The 14,453-nt window shown below is 34.6% G+C and overlaps 3 protein-coding genes across 8 annotated transcripts; 2 read left to right on the top strand and 1 right to left on the bottom strand.

Moving 5' to 3' along the window:
• The first annotated feature begins 1,215 nt into the window (after positions 1-1,215).
• Positions 1,216-4,399, top strand: LOC123888297 (disease resistance protein RGA2-like). 3 transcript variants are annotated; one of them, XM_045937298.1, is made up of 2 exons: positions 1,216-4,068; positions 4,159-4,399. In XM_045937298.1, the coding sequence occupies exon 1, from the start codon at positions 1,405-1,407 to the stop codon at positions 4,048-4,050; it is 2,646 nt and encodes an 881-aa protein (XP_045793254.1). In that variant the 5' UTR covers positions 1,216-1,404; the 3' UTR covers positions 4,051-4,068; positions 4,159-4,399. The 3 variants fall into 3 exon arrangements, with proteins under 3 accessions (XP_045793254.1, XP_045793255.1, XP_045793256.1); XM_045937299.1 differs by having other exon boundaries at positions 1,222-4,068; positions 4,155-4,399; XM_045937300.1 differs by lacking the exon at positions 4,159-4,399 and having other exon boundaries at positions 1,222-3,476; positions 3,526-3,729.
• Positions 4,400-6,132: 1,733 nt separating this feature from the next.
• Positions 6,133-9,554, top strand: LOC123888296 (disease resistance protein RGA2-like). 4 transcript variants are annotated; one of them, XM_045937297.1, is made up of 3 exons: positions 6,191-6,345; positions 6,443-9,045; positions 9,225-9,514. In XM_045937297.1, exon 2 carries the CDS (start codon positions 6,718-6,720, stop codon positions 9,025-9,027), a length of 2,310 nt encoding a protein of 769 aa, XP_045793253.1. In that variant the 5' UTR covers positions 6,191-6,345; positions 6,443-6,717; the 3' UTR covers positions 9,028-9,045; positions 9,225-9,514. The 4 variants fall into 4 exon arrangements, with proteins under 4 accessions (XP_045793250.1, XP_045793253.1, XP_045793252.1 ...); XM_045937296.1 differs by having other exon boundaries at positions 9,229-9,513; XM_045937294.1 differs by having other exon boundaries at positions 6,133-9,045; positions 9,229-9,528.
• Positions 9,555-10,819: 1,265 nt separating this feature from the next.
• LOC123888295 lies at positions 10,820-13,543 on the bottom strand. Its single transcript, XM_045937293.1, has 4 exons — positions 13,196-13,543; positions 12,306-12,437; positions 11,650-12,051; positions 10,820-11,311 (listed from the first exon to the last, which is right to left on the bottom strand). Exons 1-4 carry the CDS (start codon positions 13,327-13,329, stop codon positions 11,173-11,175), a joined length of 807 nt encoding a protein of 268 aa, XP_045793249.1. The 5' UTR covers positions 13,330-13,543; the 3' UTR covers positions 10,820-11,172.
• Positions 13,544-14,453: the final 910 nt, after the last annotated feature.

Here is a 14,453-nt window from a genome sequence, read left to right as displayed (position 1 = left end):
TTTGATATACCTTACATTATTGGAATTATCATATCTTATTTAATCATTATATATCTTATAGTTAATCAGACCCGTGCACCGCACGGGTCGATGTTCTAGTAGCTTATAAGCTCTGATTGGTAATCGTTTTTAAAAAAGAGCTTGTAGCTTATTTTTCAAACGCTATTTTAAGTAGTTTATGAACTTATAGCTTATAGCTTATCATATTTTCTTCCAATTTTACTCCTATCATCTTACTTGAAAAAAATATTAATTAATCATATCATTTTTATGTTATTTCATACTTATAAGTTAGTTTAACTGCTAATTTTATCAAACACTATAAATTCAATCAGCTGGCTTATTCGCAATAAGTTAAAAGATAGCTTATAAGTTATCCGCTATAAACTCATCTACTATAAGGTAGCTTATCAACTATTCACTATTTTTTACCGATCATAACCTAAGGCTCTATTTGGTAAGGGCAAATATTGAACTCACGTAAAATCTAAAATTTAAACATTTGTGGACTTATTTTGTGTAGTTGCACGCACATTCAATTAAACGTATGTGTATGTTGAATTGAATTTTATGAATGAGTTCACTCGTGAATACGTGCATCTTACCCAAATCGATTTTATGTCATTTTTCTGTGTTAGGCCAACCGCTTCTGTACGTGCATGTCCACACTGCGGCAGTCGTGCCAGTTCTTTTTAGAGCAACAGCCAACAGGCAATTGGCAACAGTAATTGTTTTTATCAGAATGTTCGATGTATCCTAAGATTTCAAACATGATTATTCACTTCTGTCCTGTATCCTTAGTACTAAAAATGAATATGTATGAAAACTTAGCATTTGTCATTTGTTGAAATGAAACTGATTTAACTGGCCATAGCTTTCATTAGCTTCAATTCAATCAATTCTTTACCACTAAAGTTAATCAGCCAGGTTACAAACTTCATATGTAACATGACACTTCACACTAAACCGACACGAATTAAAACGATTACAATCTATTAATCATGTTAAAAAATGTGGTTAACTCTGAGTAGATAGTTAATTCAATTCACGGTTAAAATGGTAGTTAATTTCATTATATGAATTAATTCAACTTGAATTGAATTAGTCATCTACTCAACTGAATTAACAATATTTTCACACGTGATTAATAGGTGTCGCAGGTGTATGGAAAAGTGGATGTCTATAAAATATTTGTCTTTTTAAAGTTTATTCCTCATTTCTGAACCACATAAATCATGCAGTACATGAAACGTTGGTCATGGGTCCACTCAATAATTTTCTATACGTTCTATACAGTAAACAAGAAGGCATAGCCACCAATCTTGACTAACTTCATTGTATAAAAAGTGTGGATATGAAGAAGGCACAGCCACCACAAACTTAAAATTCCTCATCTAACCTACCATGGCAGAATCATTTGCATTTGATATTGCTAATTCACTCTTATGTAAACTTGCTTCTTATGCTTATGAAGAAGCTTCTCGAGCCTATGGTGTGTATAAAGATCTTCAAGGGATCAAAGACACTCTCTCAATTGTCAGTGGCGTGCTATTAGATGCTGAGTACAAGAAAGACCAAAAGCACGGGCTACGTGAATGGCTGAGGCAGATTCATAATATATGTTCTGATGCTGAAAATGTATTCGATGGATTTGACTTGCAGGACAAGCGAAAACAAGTCTTGGAAGCTTCTGGAAGCACACGGACGAAGGTACACCATTTATTTTCTTCGTCCAATCCACTTGCATTCCGTTTTAGAATGGCGCGTCAAATTAAAGAGATTAGAGATAGATTGAATAAAGTGGCAGCTGATGGGACCATGTTTGGACTTGCAACCATCAATGTCGATCCCAGACTTGTTGTTCAAAGGAGAGAAATGACGTATCCTCATGTCGATGCTTCAAGTGTCGTAGGAAGAGAGAGTGATAGGGAAGAAATTATCAAGCTTTTAATAAAACCACATCCTCAAGGTGATGGTGATGGTGATAAAAGATTGTGTGTTATTCCCATAGTGGGAATTGGTGGCTTGGGGAAAACCACACTTGCCAAGCTTGTGTTTAACGATACAAGGATGGATAAACTTTTTCAACTGAAGATGTGGGTGTGTGTCTCTGTTGATTTTGACATCAATCAGATAATAATTAAAATCATCAACTCTATCCAAAAAATTAAAATCATCAACTCCGCCAATACTTCCACTTTTTCTTCATCTTCCGCGTCAATGAGTAGTTTTGATCACCAAGAAAACATAAACAATTTAGATATGGTACAACTAGTAAGTCTTCTGATAAAAAAACTTTATGGTAAAAAGTTTTTACTCGTGTTAGATGATGTATGGAATGAAGATCGTGCTAAGTGGATTGAGTTGAAAGATTTGATAAAAGTTTGTGCATCAGGAAGCAAAATTGTGGTGACAACACGTAGTAAATCAATTGCTTCGATGATGGGTAATGTTCCTGCATACATTTTGAAAGGCCTTTCTCGAACGAATTGTTTATCTTTGTTTGTCCAATGGGCATTCAAGGAAGGCGAAGAAGAAAAATATCCAAATCTAGTAGAGATCGGAAAAGAAATTGTGAAAAAATGCCAAGGGGTTCCGTTAGCTGTGAGAACATTAGGAAGTTCCCTCTTCTCAAACTTCGATTTAAGTAAGTGGGAATTTGTTAGAGACTCCGAGATATGGAATTTAGAACAAAAGAAAGACGGCATTTTATCTGCACTAAAATTAAGTTATGATCAAATGTCATCCTATTTGAGACAATGTTTTGTCTGTTTTTCCCTTTTTCCCAAAGATCATATCTTCAATAGTGATGTAATGTGTAGTCTTTGGGTAGCCCTTGGATTAGTTCAATCCCTAAACGGAAGTGAGAAGCTAGAGAGTATTGCAAGAGAATATATTGATGAGTTGCATTCAAGATCGTTTCTTCAAGATGTCGATGACTACGGATCCTATTGCGAGTTCAAAGTACATGATTTGATACATGATCTTGCATTGTATTTTGCAAGAGAGGACTTTGTAGCGATAGACTCGCATACTCAGAATATACCTCTGCAAGTAAGGCATTTATCAGTTATTGAAAATGATTCACTTGACCATGGTTTGTTCCCGAAGTCTAGAAGTTTGAGAACTATACTATTTCCCAACCTCGGAGTGGGTCTTGCAAGTGAAAGTGTTCTAGATACATGGTTATCAAGATACAAATACTTGCGTTATTTAAATTTAAGTGATTCTTCATTTGATACTGTGTCAAATTCAATTACAAAGTTAGAGCATTTGCGTTTTCTTGATCTTTCTCGTAATACGAAAATCAAAAGATTACCAAATTCCATTTGCAAACTCCTAAATTTGCAAGTTTTGTCGGTTAGCGGGTGCACGGAGCTTCAAAAAATGCCTAAAGGATTAGGCAAGCTTATCAGCCTTCAACGTCTTACTATAACCACAAAACAATCTGTTCTGCCACAGGGTGAATTTGAAAGGTTGATCCATCTTCAAACTTTAAGTTTTCATATTTGTGATAATTTGAAGTTTTTGTTCAGACAAAAACTCCCTTCCATTGAAGCATTGTATTTTTATTCATGTCGGTGTTTAGAGTCCATACCTCTCTATATTTTCCCTAAATTACAGACTTTGTACATTAGCAACTGTGAGAAGTTAAACCTATTGTCGAACAATGAAAGTCCAAAGCAAAGATTGATGATGAAACATTTGTACCTCGTTGGATTTCCAATGTATCAGACATTGCCTGGATGGATTTTATATGCCCGGGAAACTTTAGAGACCTTGGAAATTAATTGTTTTCCTAATCTTAAGATGCTTCCTGAGTATCTAACTACAATGACTCGTCTTAAGAGGCTCTATATTATTGGTTGTCATCAACTGTTGGATCTTCCAAGCGACATGCATCGCCTCACTTCCCTTGAAGATTTGCGCATAATTGATTGCCCTGAATTAAATCGGAAATGTCAGCCCCAATCTGGTGAGTACTGGCCCATGATTTGTCATATCAAGAGCATTTTCTTTAATGAACCAGGAGGAGAGAAGAAGGAATGAAGTCATCAAACCTTGAAGGTAAACATATTATTCTGCATGTGTGTGTGTGTGTAAAACGGAAGATTTAGTTTTTGAAAGTAATGTTTTCTTTGTTTACTGACAAGGTAGATGATGAGATTGAAGTGGAAAAGGGATATTCAGCTTGAAGGGACACAAAAGGAGAAGACAACTTAGGCAATGTAATAGATGTGGTTTCTGCAATCGAGGATTCACCAAAAGAAAGAAGACCAGTGATTGATAGACAACCGAGAACATGAATGTCTGACCAGTAGGAACATAGGTGTTTTTATTGTAATGTTTCATGTATTCTAAGATTTCAAATGATTATTCTCATTCTTGTTATATTCAATTCCAGTTCTCAATAACTTGTCGATGAATGAGTCAAAAAAAAAAATAACATGTCGATGAAAACTCAACATTTGTTGCGATTTAACTGGCCATGGTTTTATTAGTTTCAATTAATTTTTTCTCACTTAAGGAACAAAGCAAACCCCAAAAATCTGTCGAGACAGGATGCATGGTAGCAAATTTGTGTGACTTCACTCCCAAGCTTCATGTATTGCTGCCACTAAGGACACAAATTAGATATGTTCTATTTCTAGTTAGCCATTCACTTCAAGTTCATCAGTGTGCTAGGAGGATACTGATTCTTCCCTCGACTTTCTGCGTCAATCTAATTTCCTATCAAAGAATATACATTACTCTCTATGCATGCAGTTCTTAAGTTACCAACACAGATTATAGTGATTTGTTAAGTTTAAGCTGTAAGATAAAGGCCCAAGATTGGTTTCAATATCTCTAAAAGTAATTATAAATCAATAGAATGTTTCTAGCAGGCACAAATTTATGATAATTCAATGCTCACATTTGAAATACAATGTTTCAGATGTGAAACTGCAACACATTCTGGTTTAGTTTCAGTATAAAAAAAATTATTACAATAAACAGCACTTAAGAATATCGTAAATTTATTTTATCGACTTCTTCTTGCCTTATAAAGTAGTGATCCTTTCACAAGGTTCGGTTTACATAACTGTTCAGCATATAGATTCGTTCTCATGCAGTGCTAGGACTCTAATTGAGTAGTGTTAGGTATATGACACAGATTACTGATACAGCTTTCAGTGATAATAGAAAGGTATTGACAATGTGATGTGAGACTCAAATGCAACTTCAATAGAAGGCACAATTGGCAGAACTTTTTGATAAATATCGTGTAATCTCTGTTTGCATTTTTCGTATATGTTTTCTTTTGATTTGGGGTTGTTGTTCTATCAAGTAGTGTAAAGCTGAAGTAAACTTAATTATGTTGTTAATATCCTTTACCATGCATACAATCCCTGTTAGTGTTTCATGATTTCCTGGGAGAAGTTAATTCAAAAGCTATGTATCACACACAGCAGATTCTGCTGGTTGATTTATTGAGCAACTACTTCAATAATTGCCAACAAACCAAGAGAATGAACTTATTATCAAATTTTTTTTAACACAACTTATTATCAGTTATATATAGTGATTATATTTTAGCTATTACTGTTTTTTTTTTTTTGACAGGTAGTCTAGTGACTGGAATTTCACCCTTAACATGAATAAGTGGAGTGTTTAGGGTTCCAACTCTGACTTTGCATATAAAGTGTGATGTCCCTATTGAGTTAAGCTCACGGGAACACATTTGTTACTGAGTTATTATATCCTGATTATGAATTTACATTGAAGCCCACCACACAATTATATTTATAACAAAAAACTCCACTTTTTTCATCCCATATTATGATGCTTAATATAACCATCATTATAATACTCCCTCTGTCTCGCAATAGTGGTCACTTTTGAGTTTTTTCTGTCTTAAACTTTTTGTCCCAATATCAAGACAAATTATTTTTTGGGTGTTGTTAACATGTGCATATAAGGCACATGTTAAGGTATCTTAATATAGAAATTTAACTTTTAATGATACAAAAATTTAATGCTTGAAAAGTTAAAATTTAATGCTTAAACATTTAATACTTTTTATTTTTGCTTCCTTAACATGTGCTTTTGGTGTACTCCACTAATTAACTACCATTAATAAGGACATTTTAATAAACAAACTTATTTGATTATTGAAATCAACAAAACTAAGCATTTTCTTAGAAAATGTGAAAAATCCGAAAAGAACACCTATTAAACAAAACAAACCAACTATAATAGGCGACACAAGAAAACAAGCAGAAATAAACTTATTTTATTTGGTGATGGATCCAACCAACTTAGCACTCTGTTGACTCAACAAGCTTGACTTCATTGTATAAACAGGTATGGATCTGAGCAAGGCACAATCACCACAACCACAAACTCCGTTTCTGCTCTTTCCATATTAACAGAATTATGGCTGAATCATTTGTCTTATTAGATGTTGCTGATTCACTCCTAGGGAAGCTTGCTTCTTATACTTATGAAGAAGCTTCTCAAGCCTATGGTGTATATGAAGATCTACAAGGGTTCAAAGATACTTTATCGATTGTCAGTGGTGTGCTGTTGGATGCTGATCACAAGAAGGACCAAAAGCATGGGCTGCGTGAATGGCTAAAGCAGATTCAAAACATTTGCTATGATGCTGAAGACATATTGGATGGATTTGAGTTGCAACACAAGCGAAACCAAGTTGTCAAATGCGGCAGCACCAAGATGAAGGTACGCCACTTGTTTTCTTCCTCTAATCCACTTGCCTTCCGTCTTAGGATGGCGCGTAAAATCAAAGAGATAAGGGGCAGGTTGGATAAGGTAGTGGCTGATGGTACTAAGTTTGGACTTGCGAGTTTTGATTCCGGACTTATTATGCAAGGAAGAGAAATGACTTATCCGGATGTTGATGCTTCAAGTGTAATAGGAAGGGAAATTGATAAAGATGAAATTATCAAGCTTTTGATGCAACCATTTCCTCAGCGTGGTGATGATGGTGATCAAAGTATCTGTGTCATTTCCATAGTGGGAATTGGAGGATTGGGGAAGACCACACTTGCAAAGTTGATATTCAATGATAAGAGGATGGATGATCTTTTTCAATTGAAGATGTGGGTGTGTGTCTCTGATAATTTTGACATCAGGCAGATAATCATTAAAATCATCAACTCTGCCACTGCTTCTTTTTTTACTTCAGCTTCCGCTCCAACGAGTGGTCTTGCTTACCCAGAAAACATTACCAACTTAGATATTGTGCAACTAGTAAGTTGTATGAGACAAAAACTTTCTGGTCAAAAGTTTTTACTGGTGTTAGATGATGTATGGAATGATGATCGTGCAAAGTGGATTGAGTTGAGAGATTTGATAAAAGTTGGACCACCAGGAAGCAAAATTGTGGTGACAACACGCAGTAAATCAATTGCTTCAATGATGGGTAATGTTCCCTCCTATGTTTTGGAAGGTCTTTCTCCAACGGATTGTTTGTCTCTATTTGTCAAATGGGCATTCAAGGAAGGAAAAGAAGAAAACTATCCAAATCTAGTAGAGATCGGAAAAGAAATCGTGAAAAAATGCCAAGGGGTTCCACTAGCCCTGAGAACATTGGGAAGTTCCCTCTTCTCAAACTTTGATTTAAGTAAGTGGGAATTTGTCAGAGACTCAGAAATGTGGAATTTGGAACAAAAGGAACATGATATTTTACCTGCACTAAAATTAAGCTATGATCAAATGCCGTCCTATCTGAGACAATGTTTTGCTTATTTTTCCCTTTATCCCAAAGATCATATCTTCAATACTTATGTAATGTGTAGTCTTTGGATAGCCCTTGGATTAGTTCAATCCTTAAATGGAAGTGAAAAGCTAGAGCATGTTGCAAGAAATTATATTGATGAGTTACATTCAAGATCATTTCTTCAGGATGTCGATGACTTTGGCTCCTCTTGCGAGTTCAAAATACATGATTTGATACATGATCTTGCATTGTATGTTGCAAGAGAGGACTTTGTAGCAGTAGACTCGCATATTCAGAATATACCTCCGCAAGCAAGGCATTTATCAGTTGTTGAAAATGATTCGCTTGACCATTATTTATTCCCCAAGTCCAAATATTTGAGAAGTATATTATTTCCCATCCACGGAGTGGGTCTTGCAAGTGAAAGGGTTCTAGATACATGGGTATCAAGATACAAATACTTGCGTTACTTAGATTTAAGTGATTCTTCAATTAAGATTCTGCCAAATTCACTTACAAAATTGGGGCACCTGCGTTTTCTCGATCTTTCTCGTAATGACAGGATCAAAAGACTTCCAAATTCCATTTGCAAACTTCTAAATTTGCAAGTTTTGTTGCTTAGTGGGTGCATTGAGCTTGAAGAATTGCCTAAAGGAATAGGGAAGTTGATTAGTCTTCGTCGTCTTATTGTCACCACAAAACAGTCTACTCTGCCACATGATGAATTTGCTAGTTTGAACCATCTTCAATCTTTGAGTTTTCATGATTGTGACAATTTGAAGCTTATGTTCAGACAACAACTCCCGTCCATTGAAGAACTACATTTTGAATCATGTGGGAGTCTCGAAAGCTTACCTCTTTACATTTTTCCTAAACTACAGACTCTGTTTATTAATGATTGTCAGATGTTAAACATGTCATTGAACAACGAAAGCCCAATCCAAAAGTTGAGGATGAAATATTTGATGCTTATGAATTATCCGGGGCTTCTGGCATTGCCTAGGTGGACTGTAGGTATTGCAGACACATTAGAGACCTTGCTAATTTCTGATTTGCCAGATCTTGAGATGCTTCCCGAGTGTTTAACAACAATGTTTAATCTTAAGAGGATATATATTCATAACTGTCCTCAATTGTTATGTCTTCCAAGTGACATGCATCACCTCACGGCTCTTGAAGATTTGCGCATAGTTGATTGCCCTGAATTATGCCGAAAATGTTTGCCTCAATCTGGTGAGTATTGGCCCATGATTTCTCATATCAAGGGCATTTTCATTGAAGAACCAAGAGGAGAGGCGGAATGAAGTCATCAACCTTGGAAGGTAAACACATTATTTTGTAGTATCAAACAAGTGTTGGTTCACCTCTTATTTTCCTGTTGAAAAATAAGGTTAGAGCTGAAATCACATGAATTATCGAAGTGATACAGTTTTATATAAAAGAATGTGCTGCAGAATGTGAATAGTTTTTGAAAATATTGCTTCTTTTGTTTACTGGCAAGGTAGATGATGACGTTGGCATGGAAAAGAAATATGCAGCTTGAAGAGAACTAGGCGATATAAGAGTTGTTGTTTCAGCAATCCAGCATTCACCAAAAGAGAGCAGACCAGTGATTGATGACATTTCAGAACATGAATGTCAGATCACTAGGAATGGAAAATAGTTGTTTTTATTATAATGTTCGATGTATCCTAAGATTTCAAAATGAGTATTGTCTTTCATATTATATTTCCAGTTCTCAAAACCATATCTATGAAAATTCCATATTTGTTGTGATTTAACTGGCAATGGCTTTATTCATTCCAATAAACTCTTTCCCACTTAAGCAAAATTGAGGAATGGTTAGTAGTTAATCCCGGAGCGGGGCGGCCAGCCCCAAAACTGGGATAGCGGCATCCCGGGGAGCGGGATGGCCGGGATGCCGCTATTATTTTTTATTTATTTATAAATTACATAAATAATACTATAAACATATAATTAATGTAAAATTAAACAAACATCTCAAAATCCATAAAACATTCATAAATTAAAAATTAAAAACACAAATCTCAAGTCTACAACACCTTCTTCATCTTTGTCAAAAAAAAAAACACCTTCATCATAAAGTAACTAAAAATTACCAACAAAAGTCAAGCAAAATAAATAAGCAAAAGTCAAGTCTCCAACACTTAGATTAATAAAGTAACTAAAAATTAAAACTCGAGTTCATCATCAAAGTCTAAGTCTAATCATCCGAGGTTGAAGAAGAAACAACAGATGAAGGTTGAAGAAGAAACAGCAGATGAAGGTTGAAGAAGTTTGAATCTTGAGAGTGAGAGAAGATAGTACGATAGCGTGAGAGAATCAATGAATTGCGGCTAGGGTTTAGTTAGGAGTAAGTAACAGTTTTAAAGGTAAAAAACCAATTTTACCCTTACTAAAATGAGTGAGATTTCAAAAATGGCCTTTAAAACCCATGAAAACAAAATCTCAGTCCTAACCCGGGATGGCAACCCGGGACCCGCTCCGCTCCGGTCCACTGGGAACCTGCTGGGATCCCACCGAGAAGCTTAGCTGCGCCGCTCCATCCCATCCCGTCCCGGCAGAGCTCCGCTCTGCTCTACCGGGATCCCACTGGGATCGCCCGGGATTGACTACCATGGGTTAATCTCACCCAAGTTTTTTAAAAAGGACTTACTGAGTTTTAAAATACGAATTTACATGCCACAACACTTTAGGCTGAGCACTTTGCTGAGTTTTAAAATACAAACTTATAGTTTAAAAGTCTCAACTAAAATATCTATGTTTATTAAAAAATAAATAAATCGCTTCAATTTAATAACTAAGTAATGAGTTAAATATGTTTTTTATAGTTGAAAATAAAAATGTTAGTTGATCCTTATTTAAATGTTAGTTCTTTGTGGTTCTTTCATTTAGCAAAAGCAAGTATAATCTCATCTAAGACATCATGAAATCGCAAGAAGGGTGAAAAATATGTTTCACCTAAAACAGATACTTTAAAGAACTAAAAATGATGCTATACTCAATTCAGAAAAGGCCAAAATTTTAGTGTATTTAAGTAAAATCATACATACAAAATCACATTCAGAATCCTGATTGAAAAACTGCATAGAAAGCAGATCATCAAACTATAAAATAATCACCAAAAATGATGCTATATACATACAAAATCACATTCAGAATCCTGATTGAAAAACTGCATAGAAAGCAGATCATCAAATTATAAAATAATCACCAAAAAATTATAATGATCAGCATATATACAGTAATCATATGTTCAAGCACCTGCTGTGATCACCCTCGAGTCCATTTGCAATGCAAGGTTAACCAAGACAGGTTCTGAAGCTTTCTTGCACATAATTGGATTGAGCAACCTTTTTAATCATTACAATCCTTAGCTTCCTTTCCATGTTAGCCCAGAGTAGAAATGCATGATTGGTACCAAAAGTTCAAGTTAGAACAGGAAGTTCAACCTTGTCAAAGGAAAAGAAAATGACCCTTCCTTCGGTGACCAAACAAATTTTCAACGGAATGCCACCACATTGTCTCTCTAGAACTTCAATTTCTGCTTTTGATGGAGGATGACCCCTAACAGATTACAAATGCAATAACTGATTAGATTCTCCAAAACCAATGGAGTAAAAAAATGAAGGAAAATTCGAGGTAAAGACAAATTTTGCATAGCTATTCATGTATAAGGACAAAAAAATCATTATCAGTTCAACTTTTTAAACGAATACACATAATGTATGCTTAAGTAGTCGACTAGTCGCCAATAGATAAACTCTATACATCACTTTTGATGAATAGACATGTTCTCAATTACTCCACAAATTCTTTGATAACATAACAGTATAAAGATCACTTAATGATAAAACTTGAATCTAGAATAATCACACTGATAAGATCAGAGATGTAACAATTACCTAGACAAGTACAGTAGAAAATTTGGATCGCCAGGAGAAGACTTTCTAAACCTGTTGTTTGGAAGATAAACATCAAAATCTGGCTTCAAATCATTAATCTTCAAGTCACCGAATAACTTATCGATGGAAACCTCGACTTTGGAAACCATGTCTACTAATTGTTTGTTTTCTTCTGTTCCTTCAAGATCAGAAGATTTAATGGAACTTCTAACACTCTTCAAACTCCAAGCAACATCATGCCGTGCAATTATGTAGCCGAGAGACTTGAGGTGCCTGTAAGCCTCAAAAAGCTCCCAACAACATCCAAACTTCCCACCAGCAACCTTTTCATACATTTTGCTTAGAGATATACTTATATCATCATTATCTAATAGATCAAAGGCTTCTAATTCCATAAGATACCTGTGCCAAATTAAAATTTACATAAGCAGAAGCTTTCAAAACAGTTTATCCTAGTGAAAATGTAGCATTAGGAAATCCTTTTTCGGCTAATTTCTAATCTAAGACATCCTGAAATCTAACCGAAAATTGTACATCTAACAAAATAATTTTTTTTTACAGAAAGATATGGCTTTAACTATTTGTGATATTTTCTCTGCTTCTAAAATTTCATAACAGAAGGCATCTATAAAAAGATGGTATATCATATAACTTACAAAGTTTCCTCAACTGAAGTGTAAATCTTGCCTTTGCGAACTATTCCAGTTGTTACCCACATTTTGCCATTCTTTTCTAACAATTCAGCCATTCCCATCTCTTCATTCCATCTGCCTTTGGATTTTGTGTTCCTGGATGGAGAAATGCAAGAAAGTCTTCATTTTGAAAACAATACTAAAGCGAAGGGAGGCAAAGATATTTAAATACTAAGGGCCTGTTTGGATTGACTTATTTGAGCTTATCTACTGGCGTAGGTTTTGTAAGACTGTTTGAGAGAACTTATGAAAACAGCTTTGACAATTTTCATAAGTTTTTTTCAACTTATTTTCATAAGTTCTTCAATGTAGCTAATGAAAACAACTTGTAGCATATATATATATATATATATATATATATATATATATATATATATATATATATATATAAATCTTTATTTTGTCTTTTGCTATAAAAATAACTTATGTAAGCTTATACATAAGCACTTATTATGATAACCATTTGTGATATAAACTACAAATAAGTTGTTTATCAAAACAGTCCCTAAGGCATGCATGAACTAACTTATTTAAGTTTTTCTACTGTCATAAACATTTGTGAAACTATTTGAGAGACCTCAACAGCTTATTACATGTCCATAAGATGTTTTCAACTATTTCAATAAACTCTCTAGGATAGTTTATGAAAACTTTGACTTTATTTTACATTTCGTTATAGAAATAGCTTATAAATAAGCACTTCATTAAAAAAATTATCCAAACAAGCCTAAGTAACTAAAGCATGATGATCCTCCTAACTCCTAATTCACCATAAATTTATTAAAAAAAAACCCAGACAAAATAATAATCTGTAGTTACAGTGCTAAAAATAAAAAATAAAAAAGAAGCTTGACCTGAACTGCAACTTGGGCAAGGAACCAGGTGAAAATTGAAAGTCTTCTTCATCACTTGCATTTTGCAAATAGAACTCGTCATCATCATAATCACTATTCTCATTTGAAGAACATTCACACACTTTTTCTTCCATAGTTTATGGAAAGATAATAATGAATCGTTGCTGCTGTAATGCAAATCAACAAAGTCAGCAATCAGATAGCGACGGCGCAGATATAGTCAACGGGGTGTAGAAGCGGAAGCACAGCGTCGCAACAGTAGCAAGATGCAACGCTTTCTCGTTGGAAAATGAATTTTTGTGCTGCTTAAGCGCTTTTTTTTAAAGTGAAAAAAAAAAAAGTTCCATTTGGCATATTCTAAACCGTTTGATGGATTATACGCTTGCAAAACTAGTTCCATATACTAATATAATATCTCATTTGATTTAATGACGAGATTTATTAATTTAATGGTGAAAATTAAATTGTGTATGATGCAAGACTTGTTTCACTTGTACATTATTGTATTTTTCATAAACTATCTTTAAAAATATTTTTGGGGAGAGGATCACTTAAATGATAATCTATTGTGAAATTGGACTCTTTCGAAAGATATAAATATGCTCATATTTTCTCGTCGATCAAATATGGGAGAGAAGCTTTGGATTCAATAATCAATCATGTTGATGACATATTATGGTTGAATTGCAAGAACTCGAGGCTTCTAGAGGAATCAACACTACACATTTTACTGATGATTGTGATGGGTGATTTGTGGTCGACGTAACAAATTTGTGTCTAATTTTATGTGTAAAATTGCATCTTGAAATACTCTTGAAACTAGGAAGCACCGACACTCCTCAGATTAGGCGTGTTCGTGTCCGACACCGACACAAACACTTATGATTACACTAAATTATGTCATTTTTTAAAAATTTTATCGGTGTCGACGTGTCAGTGTCCGTGTCGTGTCTGGTGTCCGTGTCCGTGCTTCATAGGTTGTGGGAAATTCTTTTCGACTTCCAGCTTGTTCAATCCTAACATCTATAACATGTGTTAATTGAATTTGATTTCAAAGTGGCAAGTGGAAGACGTCATTTACATTCTCCAAACTCCTATTATGAACCTTGATTTACATCATGTCCGTGTCCGTCCCTCCAAATTGTTTTTTCTTTCTCGTTATTAAATAAATGTGATTTTTCACATATTTGTTTGGTTTTGTGTTATTTGTTATCCCGTCCTTGTGCAGTGTATTCTGTTGTGCCGTCCCTGTGCGGTG

This window comes from Trifolium pratense, linkage group LG6 (assembly GCF_020283565.1).
Source record: "Trifolium pratense cultivar HEN17-A07 linkage group LG6, ARS_RC_1.1, whole genome shotgun sequence".
Lineage (NCBI taxonomy): Eukaryota > Viridiplantae > Streptophyta > Magnoliopsida > Fabales > Fabaceae > Trifolium > Trifolium pratense.
Note: the sequence above shows the minus strand (reverse complement) of the source record. Positions and strands in the feature narration are given on the sequence as shown.